Raw genomic sequence first — 27,334 nt, forward strand, 5'->3', positions numbered from 1 at the left:
ACAGACCTAGGACACAGGGATCAGGTGAGGAAGTAGAGACATACAGACCTAGGACACAGGGATCAGGAGAGGAAGTAGAGACATACAGACCTAGGACACGGGGATCAGGAGAGGAAGTAGACATACAGACCTAGGACACAGGGATCAGGAGAGGAGGAAGTAGAGACATAAAGACCTAGGACACAGGGATCAGGTGAGGAAGTAGAGACATACAGACCTAGGACACAGGGATCAGGAGAGGAAGTAGAGACATACAGACCTAGGACACAGGGATCAGGAGAGGAAGTAGAGACATACAGACCTAGGACACAGGGATCAGGGAGGAGAGAGAAGTAGAGACAGGTGAGGAAGTAGAGACATACAGACCTAGGACACAGGGATCAGGTGAGGAAGTAGAGACATACAGACCTAGGACACAGGGATCAGGTGAGGAAGTAGAGACATACAGACCTAGGACACAGGGATCAGGTGAGGAAGTAGAGACATACAGACCTAGGACACAGGGATCAGGAGAGGAAGTAGAAGCATACAGACCTAGGACACAGGGATCAGGAGAGGAAGTAGAGGAAGTAGAGACATACAGACCTAGGACACCTGGATCAGGAGAGGAAGTAGAGACATAAAGACCTAGGACACACATACACGCACACACACACACACGCACACACGCACACACGCACACACACCTAAATGAGGCCAGAGACCTCCAATGAACAGAGCCAAGGAAAATGTATCCTAGAGCAGGTGGTGAAGAAACCAGATAAACACAGCTCGCTCTGTGATGTGTGTGTGTGTGTGTGTGTGTGTGTCGTGTTTGTCTCTGTGGGTGTGTGGTAGCTATAAATTAGGGCCTGATATGTGTTCTTGGAAATGAAGTGCGCTTGATAGTGAGCCACCTACAACAAGAAAACCTCTCCACAGAATCGTTTCCGTCTCAGTATATTTCTGTGTGTCTGCAGGTGTGTGCGCAAGTGTGTGTTCTGCTCGTTAGTTCCCCCGATGAGGGAAAGGCCGAGAGCAACACGTACCAAAGCACCAGGTCTGTTAACCTCAGAGTATAAATAGCTGGAATTCACCAGCGTTGTGATTTCAGGACAGATATCCTGCAGTTCTCTGACGCTGCACATTCCTCCATATGTGGTTGAGCAGACGACCAGCCCCTGGACTAACCATGACAACACAGTGGCCAGAGAGACTACTGGGGAAACTATCCATGACAACACAGTGGCCAGAGAGACTACTGGGGAAACTAACCATGACAACACAGGGGCCAGAGAGACTACTGGGGAAACTATCCATGACAACACAGTGGCCAGAGAGACTACTGGGGAAACTAACCATGACAACACAGTGGCCAAAGAGACTACTGGGGAAACTAACCATGACAACACAGTGGCCAAAGAGACTACTGGGGAAACTAACCATGACAACACAGGGGCCAGAGAGACTACTGGGGAAACTAACCATGACAACACAGTGGCAAGAGAGACAACTGGGGAAACTAACCATGACAACACAGGGGCCAGAGAGACTACGGCAAAACCCTGGGAGAAACTAACCATGACAACACAGTGGCCAGAGAGACTACTGGGGAAACTAACCATGACAACACAGGGGCCAGAGAGACTACGGCAAAACCCTGGGGGAAACTAACCATGACAACACAGTGGCCAGAGAGACTACTGGGGAAACTAACCATGACAACACAGTGGCCAGAGAGACTACTGGGGAAACTAACCATGACAACACAGTGGCCAGAGAGACTACTGGGGAAACTAACCATGACAACACAGGGGCCAGAGAGACTACGGCAAAACCCTGGGGGAAACTAACCATGACAACACAGTGGCCAGAGAGACTACAGGGGGGAAACTAACCATGACAACACAGGGGCCAGAGAGACTACTGGGGAAACTAACCATGACAACACAGGGGCCAGAGAGACTACTGGGGAAACTAACCATGACAACACAGGGGCCAGAGAGACTACTGGGGAAACTAACCATGACAACACAGTGGCCAGAGAGACTACTGGGGAAACTAACCATGACAACACAGTGGCCAGAGAGACTACTGGGGAAACTAACCATGACAACACAGTGGCCAGAGAGACTACTGGGGAAACTATCCATGACAACACAGTGGCCAGAGAGACTACTGGGGAAACTATCCATGACAACACAGTGGCCAGAGAGACTACTGGGGAAACTAACCATGACAACACAGGGGCCAGAGAGACTACTGGGGAAACTAACCATGACAACACAGGGGCCAGAGAGACTACGGAAAAACCCTGGGGAAACTATCCACCAATGACCTTCTTTATGGGGGAAACTATCCACCAATGACCTTCTTTATGGGGGAAACTATCATAGATAACACTATGTCTGGATGGAGGAGAGAGGACTGGTCTGTCTAGATAACACTATGTCTGGATGGAGGAGAGAGGACTGGTCTGTCTAGATAACACTATGTCTGGATGGAGGAGAGAGGACTGGTCTGTCTAGATAACACTATGTCTGGATGGAGGAGAGAGGACTGGTCTGTCTAGATAACACTATGTCTGGATGGAGGAGAGAGGACTGGTCTGTCTAGATAACACTATGTCTGGATGGAGGAGAGAGGACTGGTCTGTCTAGATAACACTATGTCTGGATAGAGGAGAGAGGACTGGTCTGTCTAGATAACACTATGTCTGGATGGAGGAGAGAGGACTGGTCTGTCTAGATAACACTATGTCTGGATGGAGGAGAGAGGACTGGTCTGTCTAGATAACACTATGTCTGGATGGAGGAGAGAGGACTGGTCTGTCTAGATAACACTATGTCTGGATGGAGGAGAGAGGACTGGTCTGTCTAGATAACACTATGTCTGGATGGAGGAGAGTCACTAAACTGGTCTGTCTAGATAACACTATGTCTGGATGGAGGAGAGAGGACTGGTCTGTCTAGATAACACTATGTCTGGATGGAGGAGAGAGGACTGGTCTGTCTAGATAACACTATGTCTGGATGGAGGAGAGAGGACTGGTCTGTCTAGATAACACTATGTCTGGATGGAGGAGAGAGGACTGGTCTGTCTAGATAACACTATGTCTGGATGGAGGAGAGAGGACTGGTCTGTCTAGATAACACTATGTCTGAATGGAGGAGAGAGGACTGGTCTGTCTAGATAACACTATGTCTGGATGGAGGAGAGAGGACTGGTCTGTCTAGATAACACTATGTCTGGATGGAGGAGAGAGGACTGGTCTGTCTAGATAACACTATGTCTGGATGGAGGAGAGAGGACTGGTCTGTCTAGATAACACTATGTCTGGATGGAGGAGAGTCACTAAACTGGTCTGTCTAGATAACACTATGTCTGGATGGAGGAGAGAGGACTGGTCTGTCTAGATAACACTATGTCTGGATGGAGGAGAGTCACTAAACTGGTCTGTCTAGATAACACTATGTCTGGATGGAGGAGAGAGGACTGGTCTGTCTAGATAACACTATGTCTGGATGGAGGAGAGAGAGGACTGGTCTGTCTAGATAACACTATGTCTGGATGGAGGAGAGAGGACTGGTATGTCTAGATAACACTATGTCTGGATGGAGGAGAGAGGACTGGTCTGTCTAGATAACACTATGTCTGGATGGAGGAGAGAGGACTGGTCTGTCTAGATAACACTATGTCTGGATGGAGGAGAGAGGACTGGTATGTCTAGATAACACTATGTCTGGATGGAGGAGAGAGGACTGGTATGTCTAGATAACACTATGTCTGGATGGAGGAGAGAGGACTGGTATGTCTAGATAACACTATGTCTGGATGGAGGAGAGAGGACTGGTCTGTCTAGATAACACTATGTCTGGATGGAGGAGAGAGGACTGGTCTGTCTAGATAACACTATGTCGGGATGGAGGAGAGAGGACTGGTCTGTCTAGATAACACTATGTCTGGATGGAGGAGAGAGGACTGGTATGTCTAGATAACACTATGTCTGGATGGAGGAGAGAGGACTGGTCTGTCTAGATAACACTATGTCTGGATGGAGGAGAGAGGACTGGTCTGTCTAGATAACACTATGTCTGAATGGAGGAGAGAGGACTGGTCTGTCTGGATAACACTATGTCTGGATGGAGGAGAGAGGACTGGTCTGTCTAGATAACACTATGTCTGGATGGAGGAGAGTCACTAAACTGGTCTGTCTAGATAACACTATGTCTGGATGGAGGAGAGAGGACTGGTCTGTCTAGATAACACTATGTCTGGATGGAGGAGAGAGGACTGGTCTGTCTGGATAACACTATGTCTGGATGGAGGAGAGAGGACTGGTCTGTCTGGATAACACTATGTCTGGATGGAGGAGAGAGGACTGGTCTGTCTAGATAACACTATGTCTGGATGGAGGAGAGAGGACTGGTCTGTCTGGATAACACTATGTCTGGATGGAGGAGAGAGGACTGGTCTGTCTAGATAACACTATGTCTGGATGGAGGAGAGAGGACTGGTCTGTCTAGATAACACTATGTCTGGATGGAGGAGAGAGGACTGGTCTGTCTAGATAACACTATGTCTGGATGGAGGAGAGAGGACTGGTCTGTCTAGATAACACTATGTCTGGATGGAGGAGAGTTACTAAACTGAGAGGACTGGCATGTCTAGTATTTTACCTTTATTTAACTAGGCAAGTCAGTTAAGAACAAATTCTTATTTACAATGACGACCTACTGGGGAACAGTGGGTTAACTGTCTTGTTCAGGAGCAGAATGGCAGATTTTTACCTTGTCAGCTCAGGGATTCGATCTGGCAACCTTACGGTTACTAGCCCAACTCTCTAACCACTAGGCTACCTGCCCCCCCAACGTTCCAACACTAGGGGTAGGAATGTTGTCCATCTCTTGGCTGGTGCCCAGACCGCACGATGAGCATGAGGTGTGTGTGTGTATGTGTGTGTGCGTGTGATGAGTGTGAGGGTACAGTCTGTGGTAGTGATTTATCTATAGACGGGAGCTGGCTGGATCTCGGCCCTGCAGGAAATTCCTCCCTGAGAGAGACAGAATTCCCAAGCCCTGCTCTGCCATTGATAAGACGGACGGATCTGCATCCTGACAAATTACCTTGGACATTTCCCTATGAGCCCTCCACAGGAGAGATGGAAAGATGAGGGAGGGAAGGAGGGGGGGGGTGAAGAGGAGGGAGGAAGGGGAGAGAGGGTGGGAGGGAGGGAAGGAGGGGGAAGGAAGGAAGGAAGAGGAGGGAGGGAAGGAGGGGGGAAGAGGAGGGAGGAAGGGGGAGAGAGGGTGGGAGGGAGGGAAGGAGGGGGAAGGAAGGAAGGAAGAGGAGGGAGGGAAGGAGGGGGAAGAGGAGGGAGGAAGGGGAGAGAGGGTGGGAGGGAGGGAAGGAGGGGGAAGGAAGGAAGGAAGAGGAGGGAGGAAGGGGGCGACATTTGGGCATCCACCTCTTGCTCTCTCTCTCTCTTGCTACTCCTCTCTCTCCCTCTCTCCCTCCTCTCCCTCCCTCTCCCTCTCCCCTCCCTCCCTCTCCCCTCCCTCTCCCCTCCCTCTCCCCCTCTCCCTCTCCCTCCCTCTCCCTCCCTCTCCCTCCTCTCTCTGTTTTACTGTGAATGCATGCGAGTACAGCATTTAGTCAGTTTCTCCGCTCGTTTTCGTGTGTGTTGTGGTGCAGCTTCTCCAATCCGCCCTCTGGTTGTAAAGAGTTGATTTATAGAAGGGAGGTAAAGTCGGGACATGCTCAGGGAGGAGGAGCCGTATACTCCGACAGACAGCTGAAACCTTACAGAGAGAGATATACAGCTACACATAAACTTCATCCATTGAGGATTACTGTCCAAGAAAACATATGATTTAATATTACATTTGAACAAAAACTGAGAAAAACAAATAAAATATACTAAACAAGCTTTAATCCAATTAAATATAATGAATGCATCATCAGAATGTTATTTACATAAAGTGACTCTACACTGATTGGACAAAACATTAGGAACACCTTCCCCCCCTTTTGCCCTCAGAACAGCATCAACGTATTGTGGCAGGGACTCTGCAAGGTGTCGAAATCGTTCCACAGGGATGCTGGCTCATGTTATGAAATGCTTCCCACAGTTGTGTCAGGTTGGCTGGATGTCCCATGGGTGGTGGACCATTCTTAATACACACAGGAAACTGTTGAGGGTGAAAAACCCAGCAGCGTTGCAGTTCTTGACGCAAACCGGTGCGCCTGGCACTTACTACCACTAGACATTTTTTGTGTCTTACCCATTCAGCCTCTGAACGGCACACAGACACAATCCATGTCTCAACTGTCTCAAGGCTTAACACTCCTTATTTAACCCGTCTCCTCCCCTCCATCTACACTGACTGAAGTGGATTTAACAGGTGACATCAATAAGGGATCATATCTTTCACCTGGATTCACCTGGTCAGTCTGTCATGGAAGCAGCAGGTGTTCATATATTTTGTCCAGTCAGTGTTTATACAGGGCATTCGGAGAGTATTCAGACCCCTTCACCCTTTCCACATTTTGTTACGTTACAGCCTTATTCTAAAATGGATTTAAAAAATATCCTAATCAAGCTACACACAATACCCCATAATGACATCACAATATCCCATAATGACATCACAATACCCCATAATGACATCACAATACCCCATAATAACAAAGCAAAAACAGTTTTTTAGAAATGTTTGCACATTTTTTTTTTTATTATTTAAAATATCTTATTTACATAAGTATTCAGACTCTTTGATATGAGACTCGTAATTGAGCTCAGGTGGATCCTGTTTCCACTGACCATCCTTGAGATGTTTCTACACCTTGATTGGAGTCCACCTGCAGTAAACTCAGTTGATTGGACATGATTTGGAAAGGCACACACCTGTCTATATAAGCTCCCACAGTTGACAGTGCATGTCAGAGCAAAAACCAAGCAATGAGGTCGAAGGAATTGTCCGTAGAGCTCCGAAACAGGATTGTGTCAAGGCACAGATCTGGGGAAGTGTACCAAAACATTTCTGCAGCATTGAAGGTCCCCAAGAACACAGTGGCCTCCGTCATTCTTAAATTAAATACGTTTGGAACCACCAAGATTCTCCCCAGAGATGGCCGCCAGGCCAAACTGAGCAATCGTGGGAGATGGGCCTTGGTCAGGGAGGTGACCAAGTTCCTCTGTGGAGATGGGAGAACCTTCCAGAAGGACAACCATCTCTGCAGCACTCCACCAATCAGACCTTTATGGTAGAGTGGCCAGACGGAAACCACTCCTCAGTAAAAGGCACGACATCCCGCTTGGAGTTTGCCAAAAGGCTCCTGAAGGACTCTCAGACCATGAGAAACAAGATTCTCTGGTCTGATGAAACCAAGATTTAACTATTTGACCTGAATGCCAAGCATCATGTCTGGAGGAAACTTGACACCATCTCTACAGTGAAGCATGGTGGTGGCAGCATCATGTCTGGAGGAAACCTGGCACCATCCCTACAGTGAAGCATGGTGGTGGCAGCATCATGTCTGGAGGAAACCTGGCACCATCCCTACGGTGAAGCATGGTGGTGGCAGCATCATGTCTGGAGGAAACCTGGCACCATCCCTACAGTGAAGCATGGTGGTGGCAGCATCATGTCTGGAGGAAACCTGGCACCATCCCTACGGTGAAGCATGGTGGTGGCAGCATCATGTCTGGAGGAAACCTGGCACCAACCCTACAATGAAGCATGATGGTGGCAGCATCATGCTGTGGGGATGTTTTTCAGCATCCGAGACTGGGAGACTAGTCAGGATCGAGGGAAAGATGAACAGAGCAAAGTACAGGGACATCCTCAATGAAAACCTGCTCCAGAGCACTCAGGACCTCTGACTGGAGTGAAGGTTCACCTTCACCTTCCAACAGGACAAAGACCCTAAGCACACAGCCAATACAATGCAGGAGTGGCTTCTGGACAAGTCTCTGAATGTCCTTGAGTGGCCCAGCCTGAGTCCGGTCCCCAATCGAACATCTCTGGAGAGACCTGAAAATAGCTGTGCCGCAATGCTCCCCATCCAACCTGACAGAGAATGAGAGGATCTGCAGAGTAGAATGGGAGAAACTCCCCAAATACAGGCATGCCAAGTTTGTAGCATCATACCCAAGAAGACTCAAGGCTGTAATCGCTGTCAAAGCTGCTTCAACAAAATACTGAGAAAAGGGTCTGAATACTTCTGGAAATGTGATATTTCCTTCTTTTTTTTTTATACATTTGTAAAATAAAAACCTATTTTGTGATGTCATCATGGGGTATTGTGATGTCATCATGGGGTATTGTGATGTCAACATGGGGTATTGTAATGTCATAATGGGGTATTGTGTGTTGATTGAGGAAGGAAAAAAAGGTTGTAATCCAGTTCAGAATAAGGCTGTAACGTAACAAAATGTGGAAAAAGTCAAGGGGTCTGAAAACGTAAAAAATGCAGTGTCAGTACTATACCCCGTACACAGCACTAAGGAAGGTAAAGAGGTATGATGTAGGAGGTAGGGGGTAGGAGGTAGGGGGTAGGAGGTAAGGGGTAGGAGGTAAGGGGTAGGACGTAGGAGGTAAGGGGTAGGAGGTAAGGGGGGGTAGGACGTAGGAGGTAAGGGGTAGGAGGTAAGGGGTAGGAGATAAGGGGTAGGAGGTAGGGGGTAAGGGTATGAAGTAGGGGCTGGGAGGTAGGGGCTAGGAAGTAGGGGGTAGGAGGTAGGGTGTAGGAGGTAGGGGTTAAGGGTAGGAAGTAGGGGCTGGGAGGTAGGGGCTAGGAAGTAGGGGGTAGGAGGTAGGGTGTAGGAGGTAGGAGGTAACATGACATATAAGGCCCTCTCTCCAACTGATAGAGTGTTTTACACTGGAGTCTAAATGCCGAGCATGTCAGGAGCGGAGTGTGTGTGTGTTTAAGTGTCAGGGGCATAGCACGCGTGCGTGGCAGAGTGTGTGTGTGTGTGCGCCAATGTGTGTGTGCGGCAGGTTGGCATTTATTGGGATGACTCATGTACTGGAGACAGCTCTGCAAAGTGGTCACTAGCTGGTACAGCCATAAAGTCATAAAATCTGATTATAAATCCCTAACCTTAACCCTAACCACACTACTAACCCTAACGCCTAACCCTATGCTTAAATTAAGACCAAAAAGCTCATTTTTGATTTCATGCATTTTTACAAAATTAGCCCATTTTGACATCGAAGCTGTCCCATCTAGTGGAAATCGCTCAGTTCTGCCTCCGGGGCAATAATCATGACAATAAACATCAACCTAAGTGTGTGTGTGTGTGTGTGTGTGTGTGTGTGCATCAGGGGCAGAGCAGAGCCTTCCTGATGGCTGGAGGACTACAGAGGAAGAAGGTATGACTGACCCTGGGACCTAACAGATATAACACACTGGACTTAATATACTATGCATGCTTAAAACACACAGTAAAACGCTATAAACTAACTGTTATTAACATGCTATAAACTAACTGTTAAAACGCTATAAACTAACTGTTATTAACATGCTATAAACTAACTGTTATTAACATGCTATAAACTAACTGTTATTAACATGCTATAAACTAACTGTTATTAACATGCTATAAACACGCTATAAACTAACTGTTATTAACATGCTATAAACTAACTGTTAAAACGCTATAAACTAACTGTTATTAACATGCTATAAACTAACTGTTATTAACAAGCTATAAACTAACTGTTATTAACACGCTATAAACTAACTGTTATTAACATGCTATAAACTAACTGTTATTAACAAGCTATAAACTAACTGTTATTAACACGCTATAAACTAACTGTTATTAACTAACTGTTAATAAACTAACTGTTATTAACATGCTATAAACTAACTGTTATTAACATGCTATAAACTAACTGTTATTAACACGTTATAAACTAACTGTTATTAACATGCTATAAACTAACTGTTATTAACACGTTATAAACTAACTGTTATTAACATGCTATAAACTAACTGTTATTAACATGCTATAAACTAACTGTTATTAACATGTTATAAACTAACTGTTATTAAACTAACTGTTATTAACACGCTATAAACTAACTGTTATTAACATGCTATAAACTAACTGTTATTAACATGTTATAAACTAACTGTTATTAACATGCTATAAACTAACTGTTATTAACATGCTATAAACTAACTGTTATTAACATGCTATAAACTAACTGTTATTAACATGCTATAAACTAACTGTTATTAACATGCTATAAACTAACTGTTATTAACATGCTATAAACTAACTGTTAAAACGCTATAAACTAACTGTTATTATAAACTAACTGTTATTAACATGCTATAAACTAACACGTTATAAACTAACTGTTATTAACATGCTATAAACTAACTGTTATTAACACGTTATAAACTAACTGTTATTAAACTATAAACTGTTATTAACATGCTATAAACTAACTGTTATTAACATGCTATAAACTAACTGTTATTAACACGTTATAAACTAACTGTTATTAACATGCTATAAACTAACTGTTATTAACACGTTATAAACTAACTGTTATTAACATGCTATAAACTAACTGTTATTAACATGCTATAAACTAACTGTTATTAACATGCTATAAACTAACTGTTATTAACATGCTATAAACTAACTGTTATTAACATGCTATAAACTAACTGTTATTAACACGTTATAAACTAACTGTTATTAACATGCTATAAACTAACTGTTATTAACACGCTATAAACTAACTGTTATTAACATGCTATAAACTAACTGTTTTACCATCATAGAATAAATGCAGGCGTTCATTGTCTATGCCTATGTCAGGCCTATGTCAGGCCTATGTCAGGCCTATGTCAGGTCACACATGGGACTGGGATGAGGAATACAGTGAAGTGAGACTAAACGTGGTCCCTAATGAGGACTTAAGGAGCATGGGCAGAGCAGATACAGACTACAGCATCTGAATCAAACAAACTACATCTCTTTATATGACAAAACGTGGTCCCTAATGAGGACTTAAGGAGCATGGGCAGAGCAGATACAGACTACAGCATCTGAATCAAACAAACTACATCTCTTTATATGAATTCCTTGTGGGACGACGGTCAACCTGCTGGACTGCAAGGCTTAACATTTGGAGAGTCCTTTCATCTGACATGAGGCTTCGGCATTAAGCACAACGTCCAGAGACACTACATGCATCCCTGCCTCCCGATGATGTTGGTCTGGAACCTGTTTGGAGTTAACCCCAAATACAAGAACAGACGCTGATACTCCTATATACTATATATAAACTATATAGAATGTTAAACTATAATCAGAATCAAGCCAGAGACAGCATGAGGGCTTTTCATAACGTTTAAACCTTGACTAAAACAAAGGATTGGCTAAATCCTCGTGGATTTTAAACCTTGACTAAGACAAAGGATTGGCTAAATCCTAGTGGATTTTAAACCTTGACTAGGACAAAGGATTGGCTAAATCCTAGTGGATTTTAAACCTTGACTAGGACAAAGGATTGGCTATATCCTCGTGGATTTTAAACCTTGTCTAGGACAAAGGATTGGCTATATCCTCGTGGATTTTAAACCTTGTCTAGGACAAAGGATTGGCTAAATCCTAGTGGATTTTAAACCTTGACTAAGACAAAGGATTGGCTAAATCCTAGTGGATTTTAAACCTTGACTAGGACAAAGGATTGGCTAAATCCTAGTGGATTTTAAACCTTGACTAAGACAAAGGATTGGCTAAATCCTAGTGGATTTTAAACCTTGACTAAGACAAAGGTTTGGCTAAATCCTAGTGGATTTGAAGTCTCCTATTTGCTCTGGGAGGTCTTGGCCTATACGACCCGGAACAACATCCAGAGGTGAAGTCTACGGTGTGATCGTTGTGTTGGAATGGTCCAAGACAAGAGTTCCTGTAAGTCCTGATAATAGTTGATAACATCCCACCGTGAGGAGAAATAGAGAAGGAAAAGAAGCCGTGGAGAAAACTGAATGCTGTTTAAATTATAGGCTTGAAAAACACATGAAGCGTTTCACTTAGTACCACTGTGAGCTTTCTGCACTACCATACGTCAGCAAGGCAAACCCAAAAGACATAGAAACTACCCCTCGTTTTCCAGGTCGGAATGACTCTATAGGGCATCTAAATACTCTCCCTCTCTCCATCTCTTTCTCGCTATCTCTCTCTCTCTTCCTCACTCTCTCTCTCTCTCTCGCTCTCTCTCCATCTCTTTCTCGCTATCTCTCTCTCTCTTCCTCACTCTCTCTCTCTTCCTCACTCTCTCTCTCTTCCTCACTCTCTCTCTCTTCCTCACTCTCTCTCTCTTCCTCACTCTCTCTCTCTTCCTCTCTCTCTCTCTCTCGCTCTCTCTCAAACTCTTTATCGCTCTCTCTCTCTTTCTTGCTCTCTCTTCCTCCCCCTCTCCATCTATCTCTATCTCCCTCCCTCTCTCCATCTATCTCTATCTCCCTCTCTCTCTCCATCTACAGTATCTCTCGCTCTCTCTATCTCCATCTCTCTCTCCATCTACAGTATCTCTCGCTCTCCCTCTCTCCATCTATCTCTATCTCCATCTCTCTCTCCATCTACAGTATCTCTCTCTCTCCCTCTCTCCATCTATCTCTATCTCCATCTCTCTCTCATCTCAGTATCTCTCGCTCTCTCTCTCCATCTATCTCTATCTCCATCTCTCTCTCCATCTACAGTATCTCTCGCTCTCTCTCTCTCCATCTATCTCTATCTCTCTCTCTCTCCATCTACAGTATCTCTCTCTTCCTCTCTCTCTATCTCTCTCTCCCTCTCTCCATCTCTCTCCATCTATCTCTCCATCTCTCTCTCTCTCCCTCCTCTCCATCTATCTCTATCTCTCGCTCTCCCTCTCTCCATCTATCTCTATCTCCATCTCTCTCTCCATCTACAGTATCTCTCGCTCTCTCTCTCTCCATCTCTCTCTCCCCCCTTCTCTCTCTCTCTCAGCTGTTTGATTTCTTTGGACCCCCATATTTCCGGCAGCCTCTAGTCACAACCCAAGGCCAGTGTTAAGGTGTGTGCAGTGTGTGTATTGATGTGTGAGCAGCAGGGGACAGAAATGAAGGAAGCATTTGTGTCTGTGGCCCACCGGATTACTAAATCACTCATTGATCATTTCCGCTATCACGTTGGACACACACACACACACACACACACACACACACACACACACAGGACCTGTCTGTCTCTGCTTACTAAAGCACTCGTCCCTGTAATGGGCTGATCTGCCGCCACGCTGTAACCAGCGATAAAAGGGGCAATTAGCAACTCACCTGCCCCCTGAATGGACCCTTTGTGGGCTGAGCCAGGCGTTCACACCTACTATATAACCTCTCTTTACTGCCACACACATAAAGACACACAAACACACTTTCTAAAAGGTTAGTCTACTGTTTATGGTAGAACTCAAAGTAGACCACCTAGTAGACCTCCTAGTAGACCTCACCTCCTAATAGACCTCCTAGTAGACCTCACCTCCTAGTAGACCACCTAGTAGACCTCACCTCCTAATAGACCTCCTAGTAGACCTCACCTCCTAGTAGACCACCTAGTAGACCTCACCTCCCAGTAGACCTCACCTCCTAGTAGACCTCACCTCCTAGTAGACCACCTAATAGACCTCACCTCCTAGTATACCTCCTAGTAGACCTCCTAGTAGACCTCACCTCCTAGTAGACCACCTAGTAGACCTCCTAATAGACCTCCTAGTAGACCACCTAGTAGACCTCACCTCCTAGTAGACCTCCTAGTAGACCTCACCTCCTAGTAGACCACCTAGTAGACCTCACCTCCTAGTAGACCTCCTAATAGACCTCCTAGTAGACCTCCTAGTAGACCTCCTACTAGACCTCACCTCCTAATAGACCTCCAAGTAGACCTCCCAATAGACCTCCTAGTAGACCTCCTACTAGACCTCACCTCCTAATAGACCTCCTAGTAGACCTCCTAGTAGACCACCTAGTAGACCTCCTAATAGACCTCACCTCCTAATAGACCTCCTAGTAGACCTCCTAGTAGAACTCACCTCCTAGTAGACCTCCTAGTAGACCTCAACTCCTAGTAGACCTCCTAATAGACCTCCTAGTAGACCTCACCTCCTAGTAGACCTCCTAGTAGACCTCCTAGTAGACCTCACCTCCTAGTAGACCTCCTAGTAGAACTCACCTCCTAGTAGACCTCCTAGTAGACCTCACCTCCTAGTAGACCCCCTAGTAGACCTCACCTCCTAGTAGACCTCCTAGTAGACCTCACCTCCTAGTAGACCTCCTAGTAGACAACAGACAACTAGATTCCTAGTCTAACCCCATGACTTGTCTCTTCTCAGATGGTGGTCCCCCCCAGCCACAGCCCACCACAGAACTTCTCCCATGGCGACAGTCTTCTCCTTACCCTCACACATCAGAATAACCTCTCGTTAGAGTTAGGGCTGGGCGATATGGTCTAAAAAGTTTTAAGTGGCAGACATTAGAGACTCATAGTAAAATAGGAGGACGATGGGGCTAAGCCACAGACAGAGACTCATAGTATAACAGGAGGAGGATGGGGCTAAGTGATAGACAGAGACTCATAGTATAACAGGAGGAGGATGGGGCTAAGCCACAGACAGAGACTCATAGTATAACAGGAGGAGGATGGGGCTAAGCCACAGACAGAGACTCATAGTATAACAGGAGGAGGATGGGGCTAAGTGATAGACAGAGACTCATAGTATAACAGGAGGAGGATGGGGCTAAGTGATAGACAGAGACTCATAGTATAACAGGAGGAGGATGGGGCTAAGCCACAGACAGAGACTCATAGTATAACAGGAGGAGGATGGGGCTAAGTCACAGACAGAGACTCATAGTATAACAGGAGGAGGATGGGGCTAAGCCACAGACAAAGACTCATAGTAAAACAGGAGGAGGCTGGGGCTAAGTGACAGACAGACAGCTGTGTGTGGGTGGGGGGGGTAGGTGTACGCGCATGTGTGTGTGTGTGTGTGTGTGTGTGTGTGTGTGTGTGTGTGTGTGTGTGTGTGCGCGCCGCTCCACCCACCACCCTCATCTGAATCACTTTCCATCCTGACGACCCTGGGCTTTACTGCTCATCAGCCCACTGACACACCTGGATTAAAAACAGTATAAGCACCAGCTAAACCCTTCAAACACAGCTACAGACTCAGTTAACCCCTACCTCCCTTATCAAACACAGCTACAGACTCAGTTAACCCCTACCTCCCTTATCAAACACAGCTACAGACTCAGTTAACCCCTACCTCCCTTCTCAAACACAGCTACAGACTCAGTTAACCCCTACCTCCCTTCTCAAACACAGCTACAGACTCAGTTAACCCCTACCTCCCTTATCAAACACAGCTACAGACTCAGTTAACCCCTACCTCCCTTATCAAACACAGCTACAGACTCCATTAACCCCTACCTCCCTTATCAAACACAGGGGCACAGCCACTGGGACTCCATTTTGGATCCTGTGGGGGTTGTATTCCCTGTTATTCCCTCCTTGGCGTATCAGTTTCCAGCGGGGCAGGAGGTGATCAATGCAGTGGCAGGCGGTTCTGACAGCAGGGTGAACGGGTCACAGCGAGCAGAGACAACCAACTGTTCGTATGGTGTGTGTGTTTGAGAGTGTGTGTGTGCGTGTGTGTGTGTGTGTGTGTGTGTGTGTGTGTGTGTGTGTGTGTGTGTGTGTGTGTGTGTGTGTGTGTGTGTGTGTGTGTATGGTGTGTGTGTGTGTGTTTGAGAGTGTGTGTGTGTGCGTGTGTGCGTGTGTGTGTGTGTGTGTGTGTGTGTGTGTATGGTGTGTGTGTGTTTGAGAGTGTGTGTGTGTGTGTGTGTGTGTGTGTGTGTGTGTGTGTGTGTGTGTGTGTGTGTGTGTGTGTGTGTGTGTGTGTGTGTGTGTGTGTGTGAGTGGTGAATGTATGGGCCATGTGTTATGGCCACTGAGAGGTTAAAACGATAGAAAACACACAGACTGCAGCAGATTCCCTGATTAATGTCAGGGAAACAGCGGGAGAGTCAGAGAGGAGAGATGGAAGATAATAGATGTGGTTGGATATTGGATGTTTTGGCCCCGCTGTCTAAACGGTGGTTCTTCCTTCGTGAGGAAACGTCGGCCATTTTGTATCGGGGTTGATTTTAACGAGGCATCCGGTGGGCCGCCATGTCTGTGCCAGGCGACAGAGGGCCTTCAGTGGGCTGGCTCGGCATCTACTAGCTCACCCTGACCCCCGATTTCAGCCATCCAAACACACACATCCACACAAACACACGCGCAAACACACACTTCCACATCCACACAAACACACACATTCACACAAACACACACTCAAACACAAACATCCACACAAACACACACACACACACACACTCAAACACACACTCGACCACAGCTCGACCACAGTGCGCTCATCATGACCTCGACTAACAGCTATTACCATCAATCTAGACTACAGTATAATGATCACAGTAAGACCACCCTCTATCTCACTTCTCCAACAAATAAACCAGCTCCCCCTTCTCTTACCCCTCTCTCCCCCTCCTCTTACCCCTCTTTCCCCTCCTCTTACCCCTCTCTCCTCCTCCTCTTACCCCTCTCTCCCCCTCCTCTTACCCCTCTCTCCTCCTCCTCTTACCTCTCTCTCCCCCTCCTCTTACCCCCCTCCTCCTCCTCCTCTTACCCCTCTCTCCTCCTCCTCTTACCTCTCTCTCTCCCCCTCCTCTTACCCCTCTCTCCTCCTCCTCTTACCTCTCTCTCCCCCTCCTCTTACCCCTCTCTCCTCCTCCTCTTACCCCTCTCTCCTCTTCCTCTTACCCCTCTCTCCCCCTCCTCTTACCCCCTCTCCTCCCCTCTCTCTCCCCCTCCTCTTACCCCTCTCTCCCCTCCTCTTACCCCCCTCTCCCTCTTCCTCTACCCCCTCCTCCCCCTCCTCTTACCCCTCTCTCCTCCTCTTACCCTCTCTCCTCCTCCTCTTACCCCCCCTCTCCTCCTCCTCTTACCCCTCTCTCCTCCTCCTCTTACCCCTCTCTCCCCCTCCTCTTACCCCTCTCTCCCCTCCTCTTACCCCCTCTCCCCTCCTCTTACCCCTCTCTCCCCCCTCCCGCCACCCAGGACCCATCTGAACAGCATTCAGTGTTGTACTTTCCCTCAGAACAGTGTGATATTTGTGAGTTGTGTGGTTTAGCTTTAAGGCTAGCGGCAGAGAGAGAACGAGATAGAGACACAGCTCTTCCTGTCCTGATCGAGCCATGCATTCAGAACTCAAGGTTTTTACCATGGCAGAGTTTCGTTTGGACACAGTTGCCTAGGCGATCCCCGGGAGGCCGGCTCTATTTGTCTTCCTCTGTATTAGAGGAGGAAGGATGTGCGTTTCATAGCAGCCCACACGCTGCATTCATTCAGACACATTGGAGCAAGATAGACACAGACTCCTTCCTCCACCTCCTCTCCAAGCCAGACTGATGTCTCAGGATCTCTCCCCGGATCTCTCCCGGACCGCCAGCCCAGCCAGGACTCAGCAGGGAATATGTGGATATAACTGGGAATACTGGGGATAACTCTGGGAATAACGGGGATAACTCTGGGAATACTGGGGATAACTCTGGGAATAACGGGGATAACTCTGGGAATACTGGGGATAACTCTGGGAATAACGGGGATAACTCTGGGAATAACGGGGATAACTCTGGGAATACTGGGGATAACTCTGGGAATACTGGGGATAACTCTGGGAATACTGGGGATAACTCTGGGAATAACGGGGATAACTCTGGGAATAACTCTGGGAATAACGGGGATAACTCTATGAATACTGGGGATAACTCTGGAAATAACTCTGGGAATAACTATGGGAATAACTATGGGAATAATGGGGATAACTCTGGGAATAACGGGGATAACTCTGGGAATAATGGGGATAACTCTGGGAATAATGGGGATAACTCTGGGAATAATGGGGATAACTCTGGGAATAACTCTGGGAATAACTCTGGGAATAATGGGGATAACTCTGGGAATAATGGGGATAACTCTGGGAATAACGGGGATAACTCTGGGAATAATGGGGATAACTCTGGGAATAATTCTGGGAATAATGGGGATAACTCTGGGAATAACGGGGATAACTCTGGGAATAATGGGGATAACTCTGGGAATAACTCTGGGAATAATGGGGATAACTCTGGGAATAACAGGGATAACTCTGGGAATAACGGGGATAACGCTGGGAATAACTCTGGGAATAACTCTGGGAATAACGGGGATAACTCTGGGGATAACGGGGATAACTCTGGGAATAACGGGGATAACTCTGGGAATAACTCTGGGAATAACTCTGGGAATAACGGGGATAACTCTGGGGATAACGGGGATAACTCTGGGAATAACGGGGATAACTCTGGGAATAACGGGGATAACTCTGGGAATAACGGGGATAACTCTGGGCCAAACGTGTTGATCTGGTGGAAAAAGACCAAGCCCAGTGACATGAATAGACATTATTTCATCTGGTTTTCTGTTTCTAAACAATGAGAAAGGAAAACCAGGGCTTTGATCAAAGACTGAAGTCCACTGCCAACCTAAAGGGATACATGTAAAAAAAAAACATTTTCTCTGTCGACACTAACATCAAAGTGCGTGTGTGTGTGTATGTGTGTGTGTGTGTATGTATGTATGTACAGTATGTATGTGTGTGTGTGTATATGTGTGTGTGTATGTGTGTGTATGTGTATGTATGTGTGTGTGTGTGTGTGCCCAGTGACATGTGTGTGTGTGTGTGTGTGTGTGTGTGTGTGTGAAAACCAGTGTGTGTGTGTGTGTGTGTGTGTGTGTATGTATGTATGTATGTATGTGTGTGTGTATGTATGTATGTACAGTAAATAATGTGTGTGTGTGTATGTGTGTGTATGTTTGTGTGTGTGTGTGTATGTATGTATGTATGTATGTATGTGTGTGTGTGTGTGTGTATGTGTGTGTGTATGTATGTGTGTGTGTATGTGTATGTATGTGTGTGTGTGTATATGTGTGTGTGTATGTGTGTGTGTGTGTGTGTGTGTGTGTGTGTGTGTGTGTGTGTGTGTGTGTGTGTGTGTGTGTGTGTGTATGTATGTATGTATGTATGTATGTATGTGTGTGTGTGTGTGTGTGTGTGTGTGTGTGTGTATGTATGTATGTATGTATGTATGTAGGAATGTATGTATGTATGTGTGTGTGTGTGTTTTATAGGCCTTATATAGAGAGTTTTCACTTAATATCATTACTAGCAGATCAGAAAGGCCTGTGGTCCTACTAGGCCTGTGGTTCTACTAGGCCCTGTGGTTCTACTAGGCCCTGTGGTTCTACTAGGCCCTGTGGTTCTACAAGGTCTGTGGTTATACTAGGCATGTGGTTCTACTAGGCATGTGGTTCTACTAGGCATGTGGTTCTACTAGGCCTGTGGTTCTACTAGGCCTGTGGTTCTACGAGGTCTGTCCCTGTGGTTCTACTAGGCCATGTGGTTCTACTAGGCCTGTGGTTCTACTAGGCCATGTGGTTATACTAGGCCCTGTGGTACTACTAGGCCCTGTGATTCTACTAGGCCTGTGGTTCTACTAGGCCCTGTGGTTCTACTAGGCCTGTCCCTGTGGTTATACTAGGCCCTGTGGTACTACTAGGCCCTGTGGTTCTACTAGGCCTGTGGTTCTACTAGGCCCTGTGGTTCTACTAGGCCTGTCCCTGTGGTTCTACTTGGTCTGTCCCTGTGGTTCTACTACGCCTGTCCCTGTGGTTCTACTAGGTCTGTCCCTGTGGTTCTACTAGGCATTGTGGTTCTACTAGGTCTGTCCCTGTGGTTCTACTAGGTCTGTCCCTGTGGTTCTACTAGGTCTGACCCTGTGGTTCCACTAGGCCCTACATACACTACACACCATTTTACAACCTACTAGTGTGAGAGAGACGGGGAGAGAGACTGGGAGAAAGAGAGAGAGAGAGAGAGAGAGAGAGAGAGAGAGAGAGGCAGAGAGAGAGACAGAGATAGGCAGAGAGAGAGGCAGAGAGAGAGAGAGAGAGAGAGAGAGATGGAAGAGTGAGTGGGAAGGATGGTGGGTGAAGGAGAGCAGAGAAAAGGAGAGGAAAAGAGAGAGGTGGGGGGAGGACCGTGTATGATGTCATGGCCATGTAGCTCAGCTAGATGATGTAAACAAGACAACAGAACCCTAAAAACAGCTAGTCTGCTGTGTGAACAACAGAACACAACCAAGGAGATCTGGTCTGAGACACAAGGCTGAACAGAACAGAACAGGGCTTGATGAGACGGGACACAACCAGACACACTGGGGATTCAGGTCACTCAGTCCTTCCCCAAGCATCACAATGATTATTAACTAAGAGTTGCTTCTTTTCTATAAAACTAAATGACAATATGTCAACTATTTTCCCAAAGCCACTGAGGCTTAAAACCTCTTGAGAGGTATTTTGATGTTTGGGTGAAAAATGTACCCAAAGTAAACGGCCTATTTCTCAGGCCCAGATGCTAGAATATGCATATAATTGGCAGATTAGGATAGAAAACACTCTAAAGTTTCCAAAACTGTCAAAATAGTTTTTCTGAAACCTCTCTGTTCCATTGCATGCCTTCCCTCCATTTAAATGTATATCAACCAGATTCCTTTCCCTATGGCTTCCACATGGTGTGAACAGTCTTTAGACATAGTTTCAGGCTTTTATTCTGAAAAATGAGCGAGAATGATCACATCGCGTCAGTGGATAGCGGTGTGTCCCCAGAGTTTTGCATGTGCGAGCAGCTTGGAGCAGACCTTTTCTCTCTCTCTCCTATTGAAAAAGCAACCGCCCGGTTGAAATATTATCGATTATTTATTCTAAAAACAACCTGAGGATTGTTTATAAAAAACGTTTGACATGTTTCTACGAAGTTTACGGATACTATTTGGAATTTTTGTCTGCCTGTCGTGACCTGCACGAGCCTGTGGATTACTAAACAAAACGTGCCAACCAGATGGAGGTTTTTGGATATAAAAATAATCTTTATCGAACAAAAGGAACATTTATTGTGTAACTGGGAGTCTCGTAAGTGCAAACGTCCGAAGATCATCAAAGGTAAGCGATTAATTTGATTGCTTTTCTGACTTTCGTGACCAATCTACTTTGCTGCTAGCTGTTTGTAATGTTTTGTCTGCTGAGAGAGATGTCCTCACATAAACGCTTGGTTTGCTTTCGCTGTAAAGCTTTTTTGAAATCTGACATGCCAGGTGGATTAACAACAAGCTAAGCTGTGTTTTGGTATATTGCACTTGTGATTTCATGAAAATGTAATATTTTCGTAATTTAATTTGAATTTGGCGCTCTGCAATTCAGCGGATGTTGACGAAAATGATCCCGCTAACAATAAATAACTTCAATATTCTTATCTAAAATAAAAATAAAAAATAATAATAATAATAATAATCCACGGCGGGACCTCATGAATAAAAGGGTGTGTCTATCTACCCTCAGCGTGATCAGGTGTATATATTATCTCTCTTACTTCATCTCCAGCACCTCCTCCAGGTGTTTCCTGCGTTCTGCCCTCAGTGTGGTCAGGTGGGCCTCCTTCTCAGCCAATGACTGCTGGGTAGAGGACAGCTTGGCCTGCATGGACTCCAGCTCCAGTTTCACCTTCCCCATGGCCGCAAGCAGCTCCTCCATCTGCCACAAAGATGATGATACACACACACACAGACAGGGAGGGATGGAAAGAGGGACAGAGAGAGGGACAGAGAGAGGAACAGAGAGGGGAACAGAGAGGGAGACAGAGAGGGACAGAGAGAGGGACAGAGAGGGACAGAGAGGGACAGAGAGGGACAGAGAGGGAGACAGAGAGGGAAAGAGAGAGGGGGACAGAGAGGGGGACAAAGAGGGACAGAGAGGGGGACAGAGAGGGACAGAGAGGGAAAGAGAGGGCGGCAGAGAGGGACAGAGAGGGACAGAGAGGGGGACAGATAGGGGGACAAAGAGGGACAGAGAGAAGGATGAGTGTGAAGAGAAAACACCGATACGAGGAAGAAAACAGAGGAAGAAACACAAACATATGTAAAATAAGGAAAGAGGACAACAGGAGGAAGTGATGCAGACAGACAGATGGACAGTGGACAAGATGGATGGAGAGCGAGAGATGACAGGCAGAGAGAGGACAGTATCCCACGGCAACACGGAGAGAGAGAAGGAGTGAAGTGGTGAGAGGAGACAAAGAAGGTGAGAGTGAGGAAGAGAGAGAGAGAGAGAGACAGAGAAAGGAGGGGGAGAGACAGAGAGAGAGGGAGAGAGAGAGAGAGAGAGACGGAGAATGGAGGGGGAGAGGAGGGAAGGAGACAGGACAGTGAATGTAGATAATGAGGTTGTGTAGGGGAGAGTTGAAGACACACAGGGAGAGAGAGAAACCAGGAATCAGAGGAGACCACTGATAGTAGTCTCAGTATTGACAGATATTGACCTACAGTGTCCCACTCTGTGTGTGTTTAAACGTTAGTGTGTGTGTGTGTGTGTTTAAAAGTATATAACATACTGTAACAATGAAAGCTACTTTAAGGATGAAAAATGAAGTCCTTCTATGTTCTCCTTATAGTGCTCTCCCTCCCTCCCTCTCATTCCATCAAGTCACATTGTTAGTAACCAGAGGAGCGTAGGAGAGTTGTATACAGGGAGTAAATCACTGTGCTATGGCAGGTTTATGTATTGGACAGAGGAGGACGGTTGGAGGAGGATGGAGGAGCTTGGTTCTGGGTGTTTCTCACGGGCTGGAGAATGCTGCGGTTTACCCCGAGACCGGCCTGGAGAGGGAAGAGAGAGGGAGAGAGAGACCTGTGGCTAGTGGCTTCAACGCCCCAGAGTGGTCAGGCTATCCTATACCCCACTACCCCTACCCCTCTCTCCTCTTTCTCTCTCACTCTCTCCATCCCTCTCTCTCTCCTCTCTCTCCATCCCTCTCTCTCTCCTCTCTCCCCATCCCCCTCTCCCTATCCCTCTCTCTCCCCATCCATCTCTCTCTCCTCTCTCCCCATCCATGTCTCTCCCCATCCCCCTCCCTATCCCTCTCTCTCCCCCCATCCCCTCTCCCCTTCCCCTCCCCATCCCATCTCTCTCCCCATCCATCCCTTCCCTCTCTCCCCTTCCATGTCTCTCCCCATCCCCCTCTCCCCATCCCTCTCTCTCCCCATCCCTCTCTCTCCCCCCTACCTCTCTGATCTCCAGTGGCTCGTATATTTTCCCATAAAGCCAGTCCTAAGAGGTCCTTTCAGCCTCAACACCTAGCTCCGCTCTGGGGACTGGATCACTTTACAGTCTGTATGTACAACAGTAACACTGGAAACCCTGCTGCTCCCTCTGACTGTGGTCATGGTGTAGTCGTATCAGCCCTCTAGATCAGACATCCTCTCAGGCTGAATACATGGACAAACGGTGCATTCAGAAAGTAGTCAGACTTTTTCCACATTTTGTTACATTACAGCCTTATTCTAAAATGAATTACATTGTTTCTTTTTTCCTCATCAATCTACACACAATACCCCATAATGACATCACGATACCACATAATGACATCACAATACCCCATAATGACATCACAATACCCCATAATGACATCACAATACCCCATAATGACATCACAATACCCCATGATGACATAATAAAAAAATATATATACATTTGCAAAAAAAAAAACAGTTGTTGCTTTGTCGTCATGGGGTAATGTGATGTCGTTATGGGGTAATGTGATGTCATCATGGGGTAATGTGATGTCGTTATGGGGTATTGTGATGTCGTTATGGGGTAATGTGATGTCGTTATGGGGTAATGGTCGTTATGGGGTAATGTGATGTCGTTATGGGGTATTGTGATGTCCTTATGGGGTAATGTGATGTCGTTATGGGGTAATGTGATGTCGTTATGGGGTATTGTGATGTTGTTATGGGGTAATGTGATGTCGTTATGGGGTAATGTGATGTCGTTATGGGGTAATGTGATGTCGTTATGGGGTAATGTGATGTCGTTATGGGGTAATGTGATGTCGTTATGGGGTAATGTGATGTCGTTATGGGGTATTGTGATGTCGTTATGGGGTAATGTGATGTCGTTATGGGGTAATGTGATGTCGTTATGGGGTATTGTGATGTCGTTATGGGGTATTGTGATGTCGTTATGGGGTAATGTGATGTCGTTATGGGGTATTGTGATGTCGTTTATGGGGTAATGTGATGTCGTTATGGGGTAATGTGATGTCGTTATGGGGTAATGTGATGTCGTTATGGGGTATTGTGATGTCCTTATGGGGTAATGTGATGTCGTTATGGGGTATTGTGATGTCGTTATGGGGTAATGTGATGTCGTTATGGGGTAATGTGATGTCGTTATGGGGTAATGTGATGTCGTTATGGGGTATTGTGATGTCGTTATGGGGTAATGTGATGTCGTTATGGGGTAATGTGATGTCGTTATGGGGTAATGTGATGTCGTTATGGGGTAATGTGATGTCGTTATGGGGTAATGTGATGTCGTTATGGGGTAATGTGATGTCGTCATGGGGTAATGTGATGTCGTTATGGGGTAATGTGATGTCGTCATGGGGTAATGTGATGTCGTTATGGGGTAATGTGATGTCGTTATGGGGTAATGTGATGTCGTTATGGGGTAATGTGATGTCGTTATGGGGTAATGTGATGTCGTTATGGGGTAATGTGATGTCGTTATGGGGTATTGTGATGTCGTTATGGGGTATTGTGATGTCGTTATGGGGTAATGTGATGTCGTTATGGGGTATTGTGATGTCGTTATGGGGTAATGTGATGTCGTTATGGGGTAATGTGATGTCGTTATGGGGTAATGTGATGTCGTTATGGGGTAATGTGATGTCGTTATGGGGTAATGTGATGTCGTTATGGGGTATTGTGATGTTGTTATGGGGTAATGTGATGTCCTTATGGGGTAATGTGATGTCGTTATGGGGTAATGTGATGTCGTTATGGGGTAATGTGATGTCGTTATGGGGTATTGTGATGTCCTTATGGGGTAATGTGATGTCGTTATGGGGTATTGTGATGTCGTTATGGGGTAATGTGATGCCGTTATGGGGTAATGTGATGTCGTTATGGGGTAATGTGATGTCGTTATGGGGTATTGTGATGTTGTTATGGGGTAATGTGATGTCGTTATGGGGTATTGTGATGTCGTTATGGGGTAATGTGATGTCGTTATGGGGTAATGTGATGTCGTTATGGGGTAATGTGATGTCGTTATGTGGTAATGTGATGTCGTCATGGGGTAATGTGATGTCGTTATGGGGTAATGTGATGTCGTCATGGGTTATTGTGATGTCGTTATGGGGTAATGTGATGTCGTTATGGGGTATTGTGATGTCGTTATGGGGTATTGTGATGTCGTTATGGGGTATTGTGATGTCGTTATGGGGTAATGTGATGTCGTTATGGGGTATTGTGATGTCGTTATGGGGTAATGTGATGTCGTTATGGGGTATTGTGATGTCGTTATGGGGTAATGTGATGTCGTTATGGGGTAATGTGATGTCGTCATGGGGTAATGTGATGTCGTCATGGGGTATTGTGATGTCGTTATGGGGTAATGTGATGTCGTTATGGGGTAATGTGATGTCGTTATGGGGTATTGTGATGTCGTTATGGGGTATTGTGATGTCGTTATGGGGTATTGTGATGTCGTTATGGGGTAATGTGATGTCGTTATGGGGTATTGTGATGCCGTTATGGGGTAATGTGATGTCGTTATGGGGTATTGTGATGTCGTTATGGGGTAATGTGATGTCGTTATGGGGTATTGTGATGTCGTTATGGGGTAATGTGATGTCGTTATGGGGTATTGTGATGTCGTTATGGGGTAATGTGATGTCATTTTGGGGTATTGTGTGTAGATTGATGAGGAACATTTTTTATTTAAATCCATTTTAGAATAAGGCTGTAACGTAACAAAATGTGGAAAAGGGGAAGGGGTCTGAATACTTTCTGAATAGACCGTACATAGACTTATATTGAGGCTGATATACAGGCAACTGCACCGTACATAGATATACAGGCAACTGCACCGTACATAGATATACAGGCAACTGCACCGTACATAGATATACAGGCAACTGCACCGTACATAGATATACAGGCAACTGCACCGTACATAGATATACAGGCAACTGCACCGTACATAGATATACAGGCAACTGCACCGTACATAGATATACAGGCAACTGCACCGTACATAGATATACAGGCAACTGCACCGTACATAGATATACAGGCAACTGCACCGTACATAGATATACAGGCAACTGCACCGTACATAGATATACAGGCAACTGCACCGTACATAGACTCATATTGAGGCTGATATACAGCCAACTGCACCGTACATAGACTCATATTGAGGCTGATATACAGGCAACTGCACCGTACATAGACTCATATTGAGGCTGATATACAGCCAACTGCACCGTACATAGATATACAGGCAACTGCACCTGTACATAGACTCATATTGAGGCTGATATACAGGCAACTGCACCGTACATAGACTCATATTGAGGCTGAGATACAGGCAACTGCACCGTACATAGACTCATATTGAGGCTGATATACAGGCAACTGCACCGTACATAGATATACAGGCAACTGCACCGTACATAGACTCATATTGAGGCTGATATACAGGCAACTGCACCGTACATAGACTCATATTGAGGCTGATATACAGCCAACTGCACCGTACATAGATATACAGGCAACTGCACCGTACATAGATATACAGGCAACTGCACCGTACATAGATATACAGGCAACTGCACCGTACATAGACTCATATTGAGGCTGATATACAGCCAACTGTAAGACCAATGGAGTATCAAGTTGGTAGCGTTAGGTACAGCTCTAGGATCCGCTTACACTCCCCAAACCCCTCAGGGAGGAAGAGCAACAGTAACCATAGAGATGGAGTTGCTGTGAAACCAGAGGTGAAAACCAACTTGGTGCAACAAGGCTCTCATCAGTCGTGCTTCCCTCTGCTGGCTGGTCAGAGTGGCGTTCAGCCTGGGAAAGCGTTCAGCGCAGCATCAGGCCGCCCTCATAACTCACTGTGTTAATGTACTGCTCTGAGCCCCAACCAGCCTCTATACTGAGCTCAGAGAGGCCCTACGTTATGAAATGCTACACACACAGATTTATGTCCCTCTGTTTTCCTGTCTCTCTCTCTCTCTTCACCTCTTCCTTCTGGCCTCCTTCTTCCTTCCTTTGTTACTTCTCTCTCTTTCTGTCT

General features: G+C 46.1%; 1 protein-coding gene across 1 annotated transcript in view; it reads right to left on the reverse strand.

The window, feature by feature from the left end:
* Positions 1-27,334, reverse strand: part of LOC121845896 (ELKS/Rab6-interacting/CAST family member 1-like) — a gene marked incomplete at its 5' end in the record, with an annotated part of 386,989 nt that overhangs the window by 235,025 nt on the left and 124,630 nt on the right. The window contains 1 exon segment of the mRNA XM_042318115.1: positions 21,558-21,718. Within this exon segment, the coding sequence (XP_042174049.1) occupies positions 21,558-21,718 (161 nt within the window).

This window comes from Oncorhynchus tshawytscha, unplaced genomic scaffold (assembly GCF_018296145.1).
Source record: "Oncorhynchus tshawytscha isolate Ot180627B unplaced genomic scaffold, Otsh_v2.0 Un_contig_1044_pilon_pilon, whole genome shotgun sequence".
Classification (NCBI taxonomy): Eukaryota; Metazoa; Chordata; class Actinopteri; order Salmoniformes; family Salmonidae; genus Oncorhynchus; species Oncorhynchus tshawytscha.